Consider the following 19,977-nt stretch of genomic DNA (forward strand, 5'->3'; position numbering starts at 1 on the left):
GCATGTGTGCTGTGTAATGCGTCCTCAGTGCAATAATAGTTCATTAGGTAAAGGGACCCCTGACCATTAGGTCCAGTCGTGACCGACTCTGGGGTTGCGGCGCTCATCTTGCTTTATTGGCCAAGGGAGCCGGCGTTTGTCCGCAGACAGCTTCCGGGTCATGTGGCCAGCATGACTAAGACGCTTCTGGCAAACCAGAGCAGTGCACGGAAACGCCGTTTACCTTCCCGCCGGAGCGGTACCTATTTATCTACTTGCACTTTCGACGTGCTTTCGAACTGCTAGATTGACAGGAGCAGGGACTGTGCAAAGGGAGCTCACCCCATCACGGGGACTCGAACCGCCTACCTTCTGATTGGCAAGTCCTAGGCTCTGTGGTTTAACCCACAGCACCACCTGGTTATAAAATGGATCATTCCCACATCATTCCACTTTATCAGTTGTTCTGTGATGCTCCCCCAATGTCACCACATCATTGGCATCAGGAGGAAAACTATAGCACAACAAAAGCAGAATGGTGGTAGTGGTGGTGGGGAACCCCAGACATTTGCTTTACAAAAAGTTACCAGATTTCAGCAGGAAGTTACAGGGAACTGGAATCCAAGCTGTACGTGTTCACCTTTGCAGGCACAAACAGTATGGAGAATGAGACTGCCCTGATTCCATCATGAGCACAAATCATCGTTAATGCTCAAGAAAAGGAGCCCTATGCCTTTGGGGCAGGTATTCTGAAACATACTCGCTTCATCCTGGTTCACATCTGCAGGTGCCCAAAAGCTTCCCTAATAACTCAGTGGAGGCTTTTTCAACCCTTCTCCTTAAGTATCACTAGTAAGAAATATCACACTCTTTAATCCACATTAACTCCCATGCACAGAGGTCTACAGGGAGGGTACCCCGTTGCGTCTCCTCCAAGATCAAGGAGAACAGCAGTAACGGGAGGCGTCGGCTGGTGTTATTGATTCCCAAATGGCAATGGTATTTTTAGAAAGGTTGCCACCCTGGAAAGGAGAACAGAGCTTCTGTAGCAGGGCATGAATGCCACCTTCCTGCTTGTTAGTGACGCACTCAAAAAAAGCGGATACTACAGGTCCCCGGTGTTTAACTGCTGATCACCCAAGGAGCTGGTTAGAGAGGAACACAATCTCACCAGTGAGGAAGTCGTCAGCACCTCAAGAAAAAGTGCTGCAATTAAGGGAAGGCTGTGAGTGAGGACTGGCTGGCAACAACACTTTCCCCACTGAAAACATTTTTGCTGGAAGGGGATTTTCAAAGCAAGTGGTCCAAATTCTGCTGCATTCATTGCAATGGTTATATGAGGCTGGAAGTCCAAGCTAAGCCAGAAAAAAAAAAAGCCTGGTAGGGGTGGGTGTGTAGCTCAGTGGTAGAGCATCTGCTCTGCATGCCGAAGGTGCCAGGTTCAACCCCCCACATCTCCAGTTATGACTGCAAAGGTCCAAGACCCTTTGGGAGAACAGCCCATTCTGACCTACCTTGGATCATTGTTTTAATGGTCAGGCCCCTAAGGATGGCTCTGCTGATCGGACCAAAGGTCCATCTACTAGTCCAGCAGACTGATGCCACACAGCAGCAGGCCACATGCTTTTAGGAAGCCCACAAGCACAAAGTCAGCCTTTTAAAAAAGAGGACTGGACAAATTCAGGGAAGGTAAGCCTATTGGGGGCTACTAACCATGATAGCTATGTGTCCACACCTTCATTTGGGAAGGCAGAAAAACCAAATGGAATTGTTTAGGGTGGCTTTTAGGAAGTAAATTGCAATCCCACAGTTGCTAGAAGCCTCAAGTAGGGGCAGTGCTGTTGCCCTCAGGTCCTGCTTGTGTGTTCCCCATAGGCTAGCCACTGTGGGAACAGGATGCAGGACTACATGTCCTATGGTCTGATCCAGCAGCCAGAACCGTCTTATGTTCTTCAGCAGAATAAGAGGATAATAGCTGTCTTTCCCTGCTGGAGGTAATGTACATAGCCATGATAGTCCTATTCATCATGGATTTGTCTAATCCTCATTTAAAGTCTTCTGGTAGTGAACCCCACAGATGATGCATTGTGTGAAGAAATGCTGCCTTTTGTGTCTGTACTGAGTCTGCTGCAATGACCTAAAATTATGAGAGAGATGGCAAAGCTCTGTCTACTTTCCTACACGGTGTATGCTTCTATAAAACTCAGTCCTGACCCCCACTTACTCACCTTCCCCACCAAACTAAAAGAGCCCCAGATGTTGAAGTCATTCCTCACAAGGGAGTTGTTGTTCCAGCACCTTCATCAGAGCTGCCCATTTATTCCTCCTTTTCACTTTCTATTACGTATTTAATCAGTTACTCATCCATAAGAGAACCTGTGTTCTCACATCACTACGGCTAAGTTGATTGTGGAGATAACATCTATTAAGCAATCTGAACTTAAGAAAGCACTATTTTAAAGTGCATTTTAATATTAAATACTAAAATATATACAGTACAATCTTCGCTGTACTAAGTGCAGCTCATTTCTGATTATGACACATATTTTGCTCAAAGCAAAATACAATTGATTTGGCCTAAAAACAGCACTGATTTGCCCCAACCTGCAACATACGATAGGTTTTACCTTATCTGCTTCATCATTTATTTATTTTATTCTTAAAAAATAACCCTGAAGCAATTTAAAGACAAATTAAAGATGCTGATTTTGAATATATATGGTGAAGCAGTTGTGGGGTGGGGACGGATTTTACAGGATATTGTGGGAATGTTTAGGAAGGTAGGAGGGGATATATTGTTTTGATATTATCCCTCCTCACTCATGCTAGTGAGCAAACAGCAGAGAACATTCCCTTGCAGCTTATAGTGAAGCAGTTGATGACTCGCTAGAGCAGGGGTCAGCAACCTTTTTCAGCCATGGGCCGGTCCACTGTCCCTCAGACCATGTGGTGGGTCAGACTACATTTTGAAGGGGGAAAAGGACCAATTCCTATGCCCCACAAATAACCCAGAGATGCAATTTAAATAAAAGCGCACATTCTACTCATGTAAAAATACCGGGCAGGCCCCACAAATAACCCAGAGATACATTTTAAATAAAAGGACACATTCTACTCATGTAAAAACATGCTGATTCCTGGACTGTCCGCGGGCCGGATTGAGAAGGTGATTGGGCTGCATCCAGCCCATGGGCCTTAGGTTGCCTACCCCTGAGCTAGAGTCTTATAATTAAGCAATCCAGTCTGGCTTGTCCCATCTGGCTTGTCCCAGGTAAATTTCTCCTTTTATTTCCCTCTTAAAATAAGAATAACACAACACAGTCTTCTTGAAAAATAACAATAAAGTTTTGCTTACATTCAGTTCACAGCAATAATCTGAAGGCAGGCTTTATCTTGTGGTTATAAGTTACATTTGTAGAGAAAAGAAGTCAGAGCTAAGTCTCAGACTTTCTACTTGTTGCACTGTGGTCTAAACCACTGAGCCTCTTGGGTTTGCCGATCGAAAGGTTGGCCTTTCGAATCCCCACAATGGGTGAGCTCCCGTTGCTCTGTCCCAGCTCCTACCAACCTATCAGTTCGCAAGCACACCAGTGCAAGTAGATAAATAGGTACTGCTGTGGCAGGAAGGTAAATGGAGTTTCCATGCGCTCTGGTTTCCATCACGTTGTTCCGTTGCGCCAGAAGCAGTTTAGTCATGCTGGCCACATGACCCGGAAAGCTGTCTGTGGACAAACGCTGGCTCCCTCGGCCTGAAAGTGAGATAAGTGCCACAACCCCATGGTCGCCTTTGACTGGACTTAACCGTACAGGGGTCCTTTACCCTTTTACCTTTTTTTTTACCTACTTGTTGCTTTCATCCTCTGTAAGGATGTGCCATGTGCTGGCTAAAAGCCAGGAGCAGTAGGGATCCAGAAGTGAAGATCCAAAAGAGGAAGTCCAAAGGAGAAGAAGGGAAGATGGATGCATGGCTAGCCCTTTTACATGGTCAGCTAGGGTCACACCCATCCACCTGGTTACACACAAGGGGAGGAGGCTCCAGAGCAGGTATGACAGGAAGTCCTCCCTGTCTGGAGCCACATTCCCCTGTGTGTCCGTTCTAGGCAACAGGAAAATGTTGGACTTGACTGCTCTAGCAAATAATACATCCCAGAGATATGATCTCTTATTGAACATGGGAACAGTTTCCATAGATTTATTTGGCGTTAATGAGCCCACAAACTCATGTTGCCAATCTTTTGCTAGCAGCTAAGATTTTAGTACCTTCTAAAGCAAGAAATAACAAACACATCCCCCATAACTGAATGGTTAAACAAGGTATGGCATGTGGCTGAAATGGAAAGACTGACATCATACATTAAATTAAGAGAACACAGAATAAGAAAGCTTTCGCTCAGTATAGGGCCCTTTTACATGATTTTGGACAGCACGATACAATTTATCAGATTTCAATATATATTTGTTTGGAATTCTGTCAATCATTGTACCACTCACAGTTTGCAACAAGTCATGCCTGCTCAGCCCAATGCGATGTACCTGTGGAACTCAGCACCCCCCTCCCGCATGACCCCAGCCACTTCCCAGCCACCAGGGATGGAGCCCAAAGGCCTGAGCTTCTAACTTCCACAAACTGCCCGGGTACAAGTTCAGTAGCAATGGAGACTCCTTCTCCAAACAACAGATCTGGATAAGAAGACAACTCTCCGTTGAGAGCTTCTCTCCATGACATTCAAGGAGTTAAGGAAACATTCTGCACTGGGCTGAATTTTTTGCTGTGCTTTGGAAGTTCACTGCCATCCCTCCCACCCTGCTAAATCCCTTGCTGGGATTTCTCATTTTCTAGCACAGTATTTGCAAACAAGCAACTAAACAACTTCTGAACCCTTGGAACAATGCAATCTCTCACTTCTATCTCTTTTTTGGGGACCGAGAAAGAAAGCATTTTCTAATGCGACAGCAAGGACATCACAGCAAAACAAACACAACACTAAGTGGCATTTTGGGGATCTATTTCTTAACCTTTTACTATATGTTTGCATGGTGGTAGAGCTCTTGCTGTGACCCACCTTGGATCAGGCCATGACCCACACTAGTGAGTCCCAACCCACGAGGTGAAGACCAGTGGTGTAGACAATACTGATCTAAAGGGATCAATGGACTGACTCAGTAGAAGCTGAGTCCAGAACAGTTGCTGCTACCAACTAAGACTGATTCTTTACTTAACAGCTCCCCCATATTTCTGGCTTGGCAGTTGGCACAGGAACTCAGTTGCAGAAAGCTTTGTCAGTTGTAGAGACCAGCAGGTGAGTAGGCAGGCAATAATGCACACTGAAAGATATGATGAGGGCTAGAAACCTGGAAGATTACAATGAAAAGCCAAGATTGTCAAAAGCCCAAATTCTGCATCAGCACCAAGTTCCATGTGGACTTTTCTGCAGTACACAGCATGAAGTAGGGTCCACAGCAGATGTAGAAACTGGGGCAGAAACTGGTTCAGGGGGCAGAGAAGAACCAAATCTACAACACACACCACGAGGGCTAGAGACCTGATGAAAAGGGTTAAAATGAAAGCCATGCCTCTTGTGAATCTGAACACTACATCAGGCTTCAGAAGTGGGGTTTGGTGCACAGCTAATAGGAAAAGATCAGTAATAATCATCAGGCACACCACTTCTCCCCTTTTGCACATTGATATTTTTCTCTATCTATCCATCCTGTTAAAATAACCCAGTTAAGAGAGACTGGGGGGAGGGGAGGGAGCAAGATCCCCAGCACAGGGGAATCGTAACACCTGCTCTCTGATTTATAGCTTTCCTGCTTTCTCGAAACCCTGCTGCAACCCTGCTGCTCAAAGAAGATGAGCTATCTAATTAGGTGGAAAAGAGGGGAAGTCATCTTCGATATCACAAGGCATCCCCACCTCTGAACCCTCCAGAATTAACACTGTCTCTTTGCGCCCAGCACGGGAGTCGATGCAAAGTTTCAAGGCCTGCCACTCCTCCTTTTGTTTTGCATAATTACCCTTTGTGCTGAACCCAAGAAACATCGCCACCCAGTGCTATTAACTCATAGATCATTAATGCTTTTGTGGGCTTTACAAAACAATTAGAGGCAAGGCGGTCCTCCGCCGCTTGCCGCTAACCCAATCACTCTTCATTCCGAGACTCCCCGGTGCACGGACTCGTGAGGCTCTCCCTTCCGAAGCCCACATTTGATGAATTGTACTGTCTTTTCTGCTGTTGCTGAGAGTGAGTTTGTTAATGAAATTAACAAATTCAGATGTGTGTTTTACGTGGCACGCGTTGGTAAAGGGAGGGAGGGCAAACCTGCTTTTAACAAATGCTTAGCTTTTATTCAGCACATTTCAAAACGCAGTTCAAAAGCATTACCCATGCATCATCTTAATTATCTCTACAACAGTTCTGCAAAGTAGGCCAGTAATAACACACCCAGATGGCGGAGACAAAGCTATAAACAACAGCCAGCCCAAAGCTGTCTTATTTGTACCAGGAACTTCCACCTCACGCAATTAGCTCCCATTTATTTATAAAGAGGGTCACTTATGACAACTCAAGTTTCCTGATAATGCTGATTTTAGAAAAATAAATCATGTTTTTATAAGTTAAAGACTATAAGAGTAACTTGCTGAATCGAACCAAAGGTCCATCTAGTCAAGAGCTAAGCTAAAATTTCTCAAAATACTTTTCCGAGAATATGATTCATATTTTTCTCACACACTCCCCTGCCTCAAAGAAGACCACATGGCAATTCCCACCTTGCAGTTCTGCACCATTTTTTGATGATGGTTACCACTCATGCCCCCACCTCATTAGGCATTGTGGAGAATTCAAAATAGTGACCAGACTGTCAACACAAAAGCAGCGGCAAATAATATTCCTTAGAGGGGGAAATGTGGCTATGTGGCTACAACTGCTAATAGGGTACCACACCGACTGGAGGCTGCTGGGAGAATTGTGACTTACATATAGAGAATGTTGAGAGGACATTTGAGTACAACTCTAGTTAAGTCCAGCATTCTGTTCCATACACTAGACAACAGTACACTCCAGGAATTCACAAGCAGGATGCGAAAATAATAGCACCCCACCCTGCAATACTGCCTGTTCCCCAGAAACCTACATTCAGAGGTAGATTGCCCCTGAAGCTGGAGGGTACTCATAGCTCATTGTTGTTGCTAAAACCCTCCCTCTGTGAATTGTCCGCTCTGCTTTTGAAACTGTTTGGCCATTGCCACATCTTGCAGAAGCAACTTCCAGGGGTTAACCACAGCGCACACACACACACACACACACACACACACACACATTGTTTGTAAAACACTCTTATTTTTTTATAAATACTGGTATATAAATATTTTTACAAATCAAAATAAATAAACCTGCAGGTTTCAAAGCCAACCTTAAAAAGATACAAATACGGAAGTGTTGAAATGGCGTCTGTCTGTTTGAATATGGCTCTTGGAGGAATGGAAAATCCACACAGGATATAACGTTTGTTTTTAACCCACTTGTGGAGACTATCAGAGGTCACAAAGAAAGGAATATATGATAACAACAAGAAGATGAGAATAATAATAAAGAGAAGATTGGACAGAACTGTGAATACTATTTGGACAGAACTGTGAATATTAAAGCAGCAGCAAGAGAGATGTTTGGATCCCTTTCTGAGCTCGAAGTATGGGTACCCCCAACAAAAATTTAAAAATTTGGCTTTGTAATTTGGAATTAATGTGATTTGATTGGTTTGTTAATAAAAATGATATTCAAAAAAATAAAATAAAAAGATACAAATATTCCATTGATTCTGCTTAGGGATGGGGTTCTTATTCTCCACGTTGTGGAGCTAGCTGATATATTTCCATCTCAATTAAAAAAGAAAAGAAAAATATTGCTAGCTACCTTGAGCTTTCAGATGTAGGGAGAGATAGAAGCCAAATACGGAAAGCAGCACCTAGGCAATTCAGAACGAGCAAGAGAATTCCAAAGAAGTGTATTCAACAAGAGCAAATACAAAGCCTTGTTCTGAAGGAAGAGAAAACATAGGGAGCTGCCTTATAGTAAGTACATTGAGTACATTGGTCCATCTAGCTCAGTGTTGTCTGCACTGGCTGGCAGCAGCTCTCCAGGGTGTCAGGCAGGAACATCTCTCAGCCCTACCTGGAGGTGCCCGGGACTGACTCTGGTCCCTGGGGCCTCTTGCATGCAAGGCAGAAGCTGTACCGCTGAGCTATGGCCCAAAGCAATTTACGGCAACCCGTTGCCAAATGAAAGATGGATTTATAGATATGTCTTCATCTTGCATTATGCCTGGAATCAAATTGAAGCTGCTATACAGCTGGGACAATGCAATAATAAGCATTTATAAAGCACAACCCTTTTATACATGTCTCCTCGGAAGTCCACCCCACTGAGTTTAATGGGATTGCAATCTAAATGTTCAAAATGCTTTACATCCTGCTGCAAATCAGACAGATTATCTCCATACTGCAGATGGGACAACTGAAACTGAGAAAGCAACTTGCTTAAGTGCCCCTTCTGAGTTTACAGCAGTGGTGAAATTAGAACTAGGCATTTTTCTTTTTTTATTTGGTTTTACAAATTTGTTCACATTCAAATTCATCTATAGTTTTAAAAAATGCACAAGATTCATCCGAATCTCAAGAATTCCCTCCTCGCCTCCATGGGTTTTTTGAGTAACTTTTTAACTGCATCTTATAAGTCCTAGAACTAGAATTTTTTCAATGTGCAGCTCAGACTCTTCGCCGTTATGCTACACCAACTCTTCCACAGGCATTCAAAACCTGTAGCCCCAAACTTCTAACACCAAGGAAACCCAAAGTTTAGTGAAATGCACGACATTTTGATGTACATAATAGTCCTTTAAGTTCCAAAGGCAAGCAGATACAACAAATATGACTATCTCTCTCTCTCACCATGTGGACTAGGAACTTGCTTTTAAAATCATACCCTGCCATTGCCAAATTCCATAGTGGGAACCAGTACATCACAGTTGAATAAAACACAGGTAATGTATATGCTTTGACCACAGAAATGGGTCAATGATGTGCAGCAACGTGAGTGGGAACTTCATCTGAATTTTATTCTACTATTACCTGCCTCCAAGGCTCTGGGATGAAACAGGCAGTAAAGGACATGATCCAGGGAAGTTTTAGAACCAAGTCATCTGCATTCTCATGACTACCATTATAGAAACTACCAGAGAATCCCACTCTTGCAACATCCAGTTCTTTGGGTACAATTGCAAAACGACCATCTATATACGGAGTCAAGAAGGATTTTTTTCTTTTCTTAGTTTTTGCTTTTAAATGCTTTTAAGTGTTTTGTACTGCTTTTAATTACAGTATTTAATTTTTAACAATATTTATATTGATTGTGTAGATTTAGCTGTATTTGTTTTCATTTATGCTCTGAGCTGCCTTGCATCCTGGCTGAGAAAAAAGCAGAAGCTAAATTAATTAAATAAATGGGGACTCTGGGGTTGCGGCGCTCATCTCGCTTTCAGGCCAAGGGAGCTGGTGTTTGTCCACAGGCAGCTTTCCGAGTCATGTGGCCAGCATGACTAAACCACTTCTGGCACAACAGGACACTGTGACAGAAATCAGAGCGCACTGAAACACAATTTATCTTCCCACTACAGCAGTACCTATTTATCTACTTGCACTGGTGTGCTTTCAAATTGCTAGGTTGGCATGAGCTGGGACAGAGCAATGGGAGCTCTCCCCATTGCGCGGATTCGAACCGACAACCTTTCGATTGGAAAGTCCAAGAGGCTCAGTGGTTTAGACAACAGAGCCACCCACGTCCCAATTTAATAAATATCTGTGAGATGGCGAGATTAACCAGGAAAATTTGAACCAGCAGGACCAGTCTTTCCTAAAGGAATGGAAGAAGTTTTCGATATATTTGGAAAGCAACTGTATTCAATTGACATTGCTTGTAGGAAGCAAGAAGTTTTGTAAGGAGTAATATATAAATTATTGTGAAAAGAACAGGCATTAAGATTTGAATTTATAGCAATAACTATAGTAACAAAATGCATAATTAGAAAAGATTTTAGAAAACCATCAATTGAGGTTGAAGGAAGTCTTAGGTGGTAACAGCCAAAGATTTTGAAATGATGTTTAAAAGAATGATATGCTGGAAAATATGTGTAAAAACCAATATTTTTTTTAATATATAATAAATAACTGCAAATAACAGGATCATTTTTAATATGCAATTATTATTTTGCAAAATATTCTTCTACTATTCTGGGTACCACAGCAGGAGAGCAAACAGTAGCTTCTCCCTGGCATTTATTAGGCTGAGTGTTTATCGTAAGTCTGAAAGCAGAGGGGCAATCTGTTACAGAAATATATTTCCACTTGCTTCTCAAGTTGCTATGTAATTCAACTGAGTCCCCATTGCCCTCTAGAAGATCCTGGCCAAAGGAACTTTTAAGGCCGCAGTCCTAAGTGTGCTTACCCCCCAGCAAGTCTCACGGAAAATAGCTCTGAGCAAACCTGCATAAAGTCAAACTGAACAACATACACAGTCAAATGAAGTCTTCACTCAAGACAGCCTTGTCGGGCAGCAAGAAAGAGATTAAGATTTTAATCTTTGTTTCCTCCAGTGTAATTAAACTAAGCAGCCTCTCTCCAAAAGTCCATTGCCGGCTTTAACATAAATAACATTTCCTCAAGTACTAAGTAGATTTTTCACCAATTGCCTCTTTAGTTGGATGCTCACAGCCGGGGGTTTTTAAACAGTTTGTAATGCCAAGAGACTTTTACGCACAGGAAAAAGAGACCCACAAATGAATGGTTTTGGCTCTGGGTCCTTTCCAATCCTGGAAAGCCTATGAGCCTGTTAAACCAGCTTATTTAAACATTCAAACAACTTTTCAAATTCAAAGCAGGAAAGCACACCCTCTCTCCCTTGAACTTGGGAGTGGAAGGGAAGAGACTGGAAAAGCCAGTATGTATGAAATTAACAAAAAGAAAAAGAAAAAAGTTTTTCTTTCTTAGATGAAAAATAATGTGTTGTTGTTGCTATATTACCCATCCTTCACCCTAAGGTTTCAGAGTGATTTACAACAATTTAAAAGACAACATTAAAAACAATTTCAAAAATTAAAAAGAGTATAAGCAGAAAAGTTTGTGCTGCTAAGCTGCAGAACAAGGTAGGGGTGAGAATTGGCCTTTAAAAGTGACAATAATGATTCATTTCATAGAATTTATACACCGCTTGATAGCAAAAACCTCAAAGTGGTTTACAAAATGAATAAAACAACAGAATCAGCAAAAACAACTACTTAAAACATTGAAAGAAACAATAAACTGAAAACAGATTAAAGCACATATCAACAGGACTGACCGATCTCACAGGGCTTTTTATGTATATTTTGTTTGAAATATTTAAATTCCACCTTTTTTGACCAAATCCCACTTTTTTAAAAAAGAAAGGAGATTCCAACTACCGTATTTTTTGCTCTATAAGACTCACTTTTTCCCTCCTAAAAGTAAGGGGGAATGTGTGTGCGTCTTATGGAGTGAATGCAGGCTGCGCAGCGATCCCAGAAGCCAGAACAGCATGAGAGATTGCTGCTTTCGCTGCACAGCGATCCTTCTTGCTGTTCTGGCTTCTGAGATTCAGAATATTTTTTTTCTTGTTTTCCTCCTCCAAAAACTAGGTGTCTTATGGTCTGGTGCATCTTATAGAGTGAAAAATACAGTAAACATCAAGAACATTCTGATGGTTTGAAAATAAAACTCCAAGGTGGTTGTCACCAATGGAAGCGAAGGCTCAGAAAAAGCTCAATATGGAGGCCAATTGGCCGAAATATTGGGAAATTTTGGAACAAGAGGGAGACAGATTAAAACTGCAGAGTTTTGAAAAGCTAAAAAATAGAGTGCGAAACTGGCTCCATTATTATCAGATAATGGAGGCATATAATTTGGACAAAAAAAATGGCTTCCAGGTGGAAAAATCAAAATTGGAAACAGAACTGCTAGATCCTAAAATTAAGAATTTGTCAAGAATGTATAACTTGCTGTTGAAATGGAACACTCAGGACGAAACGGTGAAATCTGCTATGATTAAATGGGCACAAGATGTTGGACATAATATTATGATGGCTGACTGGGAACAGTTATGTACCACAGGTATGAAGTTCACGGCATGTAATGCCTTAAGAGAGAATATAATGAAAATGATATACAGGTGGTACATGACACCAGTCAAGCTTGCAAAAATTTATCATTTGCCTGAAAATAAATGTTGGAAATGCAAAGAGACCGAAGGTACATTCTTTCACCTTTGGTGGACATGCCCAAGGATTAAGACTTTCTGGGAGATGATCTATAATGAAATGAAAAAGGTATTTAAATATACCTTTCTGAAGAAACCAGAGGCCTTTCTCCTGGGCATGGTCGGCCAATTGGTGTCAAAGAAGGATAGAACTTTCTTTATGTATGCTGCAATAGAAGCAAGAATACTTATTGCAAAGTACTGGAAGACACAAGATCTACCCACCCGGGAAGAATGGCAGATGAAGGTGATGAACTACATGGAACTGGCGGAAATGACTGGCAGAATCCGAGACCAGGGAGAAGAGTCGGTGGAGGAAGATTGGAAGAAATTTAAAGACTATTTACAGAAACATTGTAAAATTAATGAATGTTAGAAGGATGTTGGAATGAAGTTATGTGGTTTTAGCAGAAATGTTATAAGGGTTTAGGAAAAAATAGACTGTTAATTGGTGAAAGGAGGGAAAGTAAAGTTACATCATATTGAGATAAATTACAGAACAAAAATTGGAAAAGATGGAAAGGATTTGCTGAAATAGTTAACTGAATTAGAATACAAAAAAGGGAGGTATGAGGAGGTCAAGGAAACAAGTAAATGAAAGATAAGTTATGGGAAGATTAGTTGTGGTTTTTTTCTTCCTTATTGTGATGTGTTGTTTTGTTTTTGTTTAATATGGTGTTATTACTTTTACTTTTGCTTTTTGTAACCCTTAAATTTTTTAATAAATATTATTTTTTTAAAAAAGAACATTCTCATGGTAAGGGCTGTTCAACAGTGAAACAGTCTCACTCAGGATGATGTGGACGCCCCTTCGTTGGAGGTTTTCAAGCAGAGGTCTGTCATGGATGCATTTGTTGACATTCCTGCATTGCAGGACTAGATTACCCTCAGGATCCCTTGCAACTCTTCGATTTTATGATTCTATGAAAGTTCTCAGGCAGCTCAAAACAAGAAATTTAAAAAATAAAATTCTTTAACAATGAAAGTATAGCTAACAGTATCAAAGCATGTCACAGTTCTTCTTCTTCTTTTAATAGCCTAAAGCTAAAACCAATTTAAAATGCCTAGGCATCAGGCCATAGATATTGTATCATGATTGTCTATACAAAACACACCTTCCCAAAGAAACAAAAAGCCTCAGCCAAAGTTTCTAGTGCAGAGAACAGCTGCTTGTGTCCTCCAGGGCACACAAAACTAACATCTTCCACCCTGCCTGACTCAGAGCAAAGAAATATGGAATAGTTACCTATCTAGTTCCTGTTTGGAGACAAAGGCAGATAAGAGGAACAGCCCAAACTGAATCCCTACTCAGACGGTAATATGATCAGTGGAGAAGCAAATAATTGTATTGTCAAAATTAAGGGGGGAATAAAGGACGGCTCCTTTAAAAAGATGAACAGGGAGGCAAATGCCCAGGGTGTTGGAGGGCAGGATTGCCAAGACAGTCTGATGGTCTCACACACCAATCAAGAAGAGATTCTGTTCCACTTTACAGCTATGCTAGCTTTGCTCCTTGCAGTATCTGCGAAGGAGGTAGACACAACTGAGAAGAGATGGTGGTCTAAGAGATGGAGAGATAAATAATGCCACAAGGAGCAGCTGGGTAGGGCAAGACAGAGGCCCAGAGAAAGTGCAGCACCTGCCTTGCACGTAAAAGGTTCATTCCCCAGCATCTCCAGGTAGGACCAAGAGAAATAAAGGCTGTCTGAATATCCTGGAGAGCCACTGCCAGTCAGTGCAGGCAATACTGAGCTAGATGGACAAATGGTCTGAGTCAGGATAAAGGAGCTTATCATGTCCATAGTGAAGATCAGATTCTGCAAAAAAGGGAGGTATTTTGGGGTGAATCAGCAGAAAGGGAGCTGGGACAGGAGACTGAAGCCCAGTTGCCAACAGCATTGTATGCCTATTGAAACCAAGATCCTTTTCCCCATGATGGAAGGAATATCCTTTGGACCTCATATTCAGCTTTCCTGTTGCAACTCTGCCTTACATCTTCCTGAAGGACCTTGCAGGAGCCAGCCTAGGGTAGGGAGATCTGGAGAAGCCTCTCCAGCAGTGGTCCTCCAGGTGTCATGGGACTCATTATTTAGAGACAACTATGATTAACTAATATACAAATGGTTGAAATAAATAAGGTATGAACTCCCATCAGCATCAACCAGCATGACCAATGGTCAGAGGTGAAGGGAGTTTTAGTCCAGCAACTTCCACTGGAGGGATAAAGGTTTCTCATCCTTCCTCCACAGACAGACGTTGCCAACAGCCACTAGCCAGGTACCTTTCAGGGTTCACAAGCTGGCATAACACAAACGGGCCCCTTTACCTGTTAGCCCCACAACTAAATGGTACCCTAGCCAAGGAGGATCCCCTTAGCTAGTATGGCCAATATAAACTTTTCAGAGATCAAAGGCTCTAGGGCATGGAAGCATCATCATAGACATCTGTTGTTACTCATGTGCAGAGTTACCTACTGCCATCTTACAACTTCACGTGTTTTCTTGTTGAAAAATGGGTCCTGAGGCAGAAGAAGTGTGCATTTCTGAGCTCAGAAGCCAGGAGGAACATGCCCTGGGTAAGATTAAGCAGGTGACGGTGAAAAACAGTGAGACCTGCAAGAATTGCTCTGTCCAAACAGCCTGAAATGCCGTTCTGTCACCACAGGGTTCTCTCAGCATCAATAAGGTTAACTTTCATTTGGGAGGGGTGGACTTTCCACTGATTTTCCATACCATTCAAAAACATCACACCAATGCACCCCGGCAGCCCAGGAACTGGTTCTGGCTGCTGGCACAATGTTGTGGCTGCAAAGCTTGAGATGCACAAGAAGGGGAAAATCTAAGTGCTTGGTTGCCTCCAAAGTTTGGTGCCATCACTTAAGAGATCTGGCCCTCCCTTCCCTCAGTCGGCTCAGGCAACGGAAACCCCTGGTGCCAAGTCTTCCAGATAATGCCTCTAACTTGTCGTTCCATATAAAAGAAGCAGAATTAAAGAACACTTTAAAATCCAGCTCTCCTTCCAAAAAGGAAACTGAACTTTGAGTCCAGGCAAGCTGCTTTTGCTCAAAATCCATCCCTTCTACCCTTGTCTCTTCCTCAGCTGCTTCCACTGCTGCAAAATTTGAACTGTAAGCTCCTGATCTGTTTTGCTGTGCTGCTCTGAAAAGTACTGGATATATGGTGCCCTCAGTGTCTGAACAACAGGGGCACAGTCAGAGTTGCACCTCAATTTAAGATCCACCCACTCCCAACCTCTCACCTGGAAACTGATTACTTACACGAAAGAGGGAGTGGGAAGAGTACAGTGGTACCTCGGTTTAAGAACTTAATTCATTCTGGAGGTCTGTTCTTAACCTGAAACTGTTCTTAACGTGAGGTACCGCTTTAGCTAATGGGGCCTCCTGCTGCTGCTGCGCAATTACTGTTCTCATCCTGAAGCAAAGTTCTTAACCCGAGGTACTATTTCTGGGCTAGCGGAGTCTGTAACCTGAAGCGTCTGTAACCTGAAGCATCTGCAACCTGAGGTACCACTGTAATCCTATGCTATGGCTTTACCCAGGATTTTAAGGCAAAAGTAAGTAGTTATCAAATCACAGCCAATCACTCCCCTTCCAGGTGAGTTATCTGCCTGGCTTCATATCCACAATCACCAAGGCAAAATACAGAAACAAAAAAAAACCCCAAGCCCCTTTGTTCAATCTGCAGCATGCACAGAAGGAGCAGAACTAACCCTTTTACCACTTATTAACCAGACTAGGAATACAGCTTGGGCACACTTATGCTTAATTGCAAATTGTTACCACTAATTACTGAATACAGGGAACAATGCCTAGCCAAATTGGAGGCTATAGCTTCAGTGATATCAAGTAAGCGAAGACCTGCCATTTGCTTAAGCTGCCACCAGAAGTTAAGAGCAAAATAATGGCTTCATCATTAAATATATTTTTCAAACTGATTTTTAAACTGCACCCTAAGTCTTGCGGGTGGCAAGGGGGGAACCGAGGAGCCGCCTGTCTATCTACATCAGCTCAAGTTATTGATCTCTGTGTTGGCCAAAGAAACCGAGCAGCAAAACAAGCACCACAGTACCTTATCATGGCTCAAACTTTGATCAGCAAAAGAACGTGCAGGCTTCAGAGTTACACAGGGCTCTTTTATCACACCAAATTGCAAAAGAAAAGAGAGAAAAAAGCAGCAGAAGCAAGGATTTGCATATGGGAATGGGCCATTGGCCATATAGGATCTCTCTCACACACCCATCCCATCACTTCCTCCAAAGATATAGATGTGGCATGCATGAGCATAGCAGTAAGGTGGGCATGCACTTTATGAAAAGTAAAAAAAAAAAACTGATAAGGGTGGCAGGGGGAGAGCAGGCTAGTTTCTCAAACACTCAATATGAGAGGAAGAGTGCCTGAACATTTTGTTTCATATCTCAGGTTCTAAAAATGCTCCAGATGTGGTCCCTTACAACTTCACTATTAATTATATGATTCTATGCTATTTCCTCTTTTTAAAGTATGAAAGCTGGGAAAGTGCAGATTAGGATTCATTGGAGGGAAGGCTGGCTCCTTTGCGCGCGCGTGCACACACACACACACACACAGAGATGCCCAAAGAGTTAGCCTAGTTTGAACACTGGGGACTGGCTCTGCCTGACCACTTTGCGAGTTTCTTTGGCTAAACAGGAATTGAAACCCAGGTCTCTCCACTTCAAGTCTAACATTCTAACCGCGACACTGTGCAACTTTTTTCAGTTCAGCAGCCACTCAGCAAGAGTAAGAGGGTGGTAAAGTTGGGCATTTGCCCAAGACCAACAGGGGACCGCTGGACCAACAACGCTGCCCTTTCCAGTTTGCACAAAATATCCAAGAAGCAGCAGATATTTCCTAAGGGAAACAATAGTTTGCACATCCTGCCTCTTCTAGCAGAGCCCTTGCCCCCACAGCAAATCCTGGAGTCTGCACTGAAGAATAGAGAAAACCAAATAGGAGCCTGCAGGTGCAAAGCAGTTCCCAGATAGGCTGGGACTGTACAGATGCCTAAGAAAGCAAAGGTCTTAGCCAAGCAGGCCAGAAGTCAAGGAGGAAATGGATTTCTGAAGGGGAATATGGCCATGATCTGGATTTGGTGACAGAGAAGCAGCTTTGCCCTCCAATTCCAGCAGTCCTTTGTAGGAAGGAGGGGCTGGGCCCTTAAGAAAATAGGATGCAGAGGGTAGGCTGTGTAATCAAAGACTGGTCAGGTGAAACTTGCACTTCCCAAATGTCATGTCAAAAGTTGCTTTGCCCAAGCGCCATTTAAATCTGGCTTTGCATTTCACAGACATGCAATTTAAAGAGTGCAAGACTTATCCAGACTGGGAATAGCGGCAGGCTCAGCCCTCTGTTGACTTTCAGGGCCACGTTCACAAGTGGAGCAGCACTGGCCTGCTGAGCATCCCTTGCAACAGTGCCCTCAATATGCTTTGCATGAGCCTGCACACCTGCCCAGTGCTGTAAACAAGCTATTTACTAAGCAGCTCAGAGTTGCAAACCTTGGTCAGCTTGAGACAATGTTGGCTCTCACCTGTGTTTACTAGGAAGCAAGGCCCACTAGGAAGCAAGCTCCACCAGAACATCTCTTATTTAGTGAGTCCTCTTGCCCCTCACCCCATGTTTCCTCCCTAAGCATAAAACTGTGGGAAGCGGTGAGAATAGCTGGAATACATATTAATACTGCAAGGGGAGGAGGAAAGACACAGAGAGGAACATGGTCTTTAGTTCTCAGCCTGTTAAAAGATGGGACAGGAAGAACCGAGGTGTTAAAGAGTTGGGTGCATGGGTGGATGGTGGCATAGGAGCCAACTCTAGGGACCATGGGGGCTTCAGCCCCCACAATAACATATTTGAGGGGTCTGGGCCCCCGCAAAGTTGGTGGGCACTCCCATTGAAATGTGTGTGCACTGAGTTATGTGATCGATTATGTGGGGTGGGGTTTACCCCACAATATTTTATTCAAGTTGGCACCCCTGGATGACGGAACCCCATGCAAAGAGGCACCTTTCATACGCAAAGACCCTTAGGGGAAAGTTTCAGATTGGCCGGGAAGGGTCTGGGGGGTCCAGTACTCACATGAAGGCGTGATAGATAAACGCCCAACCTCGGGGTCTTTCCAGCACATTGTAGAGACAGTTCTGGAGGCGCCGGTAGCGCTTGTTGGAGGCGGATCGGGCTCCGGAGCCCCCCGGGGGAACCGGCAGCGGCGTCCCGAGGAGCCCCAGGCGCCTGGGGCTGCCGGCGGCAGGGACGTCGTTTTTCTCCGTCTGCACGGCTGTAAGGGCCACGAACTCCACCCGCTGGGCTTCCACGCCGCCGCCGGGGATCGTGGCCGGAGACAACATGGCACGGTCCCCGCCAGACGCCCCGGCCATAGCGCTGGCAAGATGGAGAGGACACCGTCACCGCATGGAGAGGCACCAGCCCCGAAACCGGTCAGCCCGGCATCATGGCCCGAGGAAGGGGACCGAGAGGGGCTCCGCCGCGACACTTCGACGCCCGCGCCAGGTTAGGGACCTCCGCGCCCTCGCTCTGCTCGCTCCTCGCCCGGTCACACTTGGCCCAGCGCCGCGCCCGGGTCTCAAGGGCTGGAGGCGCCCAGGACGCACGTGCCGGACCCTCTTCGGAAAGTGAGGTGCGCTGTTAGCCTCAGCCGCGCCGTCCCCGCAGCTTCTTCAGCCTATCCAAAAAAGAAGGGGGCGCAGAGAGAGAGAGAGAAAAGAAGTGCGGAGGAACTGGGATTCTCCCCTTTGCCTAGCTCACCCAATTACTTCTCCGCCTACGCCCAAGTTTAGAAGAGTTGCCGCTTTACATGGCGCTTCGCTTTGGAGAGCTGGACAGCGTCAAAAGTGCAGCCGGCTGGAAACAGGAGCAGCCGCCGCGGCGGGCTCTTTCTCCTCCTCTTGCCTCGGCCCCTCTCCATCCTGCTGGCTTTCCCACCTGCCTTTTGCTTCTCCGACTCACATGGCACCCTCTTCACCCGCCTCCTTCTGCCTCTCTCCGCCCCTCGGCGGCTCGCCTTTCCGACGGCGCGGCGGCGCTCAAGAAGCACGACGCCCGCGACTCAGCCCCGCCCTGCCTCGCCAGCCCAGAGCCGGGGGCGCGTTTCCTCCACCAGGCGGGAGGCTCAAAGGGAGACGGACGCGAAGGAGCGCGGCTTCCTGTTCGGGACTGGGGGTCTGCCGTCTTCCTTTCCCGCTAAACCACGCTCCCAAGCCGGAGACTGAAAAAGGCGTTGAAAGTCGCCAAGCCACACGCTTCCAAAACTCTCACGAATACGTAGGGTTGGCCACCGTGAGAACCGGATGCTGAACCAGATGGGCCACTGGCCTGATCCAGCAAGCGTTTCTTATGTCTTTTTTCTCGGGGATCTGTGCGACCGTCTGTCTTCCCGATCGTGTGGGAAGGCCAGAAACCCACCACGAAAGGAGCTTGCTCTTAATGCCTGAGGTGCAGAAACCAGAAAGTGAAGCTCCCCACGTCCCCACAGGGGGAGGTTCATGTTGATTTGTGCTCACGATGCTCTCAGGGCACAGAATCTCACTTTCAATACTGTTTGTGTCTGCAAAAGTTTTTGGACTGCCACACAGCTTCATTTCCAATCACTGCATATCCCGCTGAAATTGCATAACATTT

General features: G+C 44.5%; 1 protein-coding gene across 3 annotated transcripts in view; it reads right to left on the reverse strand.

The window, feature by feature from the left end:
* The window catches only part of KCNQ4 (potassium voltage-gated channel subfamily Q member 4), a 92,582-nt gene extending 73,284 nt beyond the window's left edge, over positions 1–19,298 (reverse strand). For all 3 annotated transcript variants that reach the window (XM_081870384.1, XM_081870383.1, XM_081870382.1), the window contains exon 1: positions 18,418–19,298. In XM_081870384.1, the coding sequence (XP_081726510.1) occupies positions 18,418–18,716 (299 nt within the window). In that variant the 5' untranslated portion in view covers positions 18,717–19,298. The remainder of the gene's footprint in view (positions 1–18,417) is intronic.
* Between the last annotated feature and the right edge of the window lie 679 nt (positions 19,299–19,977).

This window comes from Podarcis erhardii (assembly GCF_964252035.2).
Source record: "Podarcis erhardii genome assembly, chromosome: 7".
NCBI classification, from domain to species: domain Eukaryota; kingdom Metazoa; phylum Chordata; class Lepidosauria; order Squamata; family Lacertidae; genus Podarcis; species Podarcis erhardii.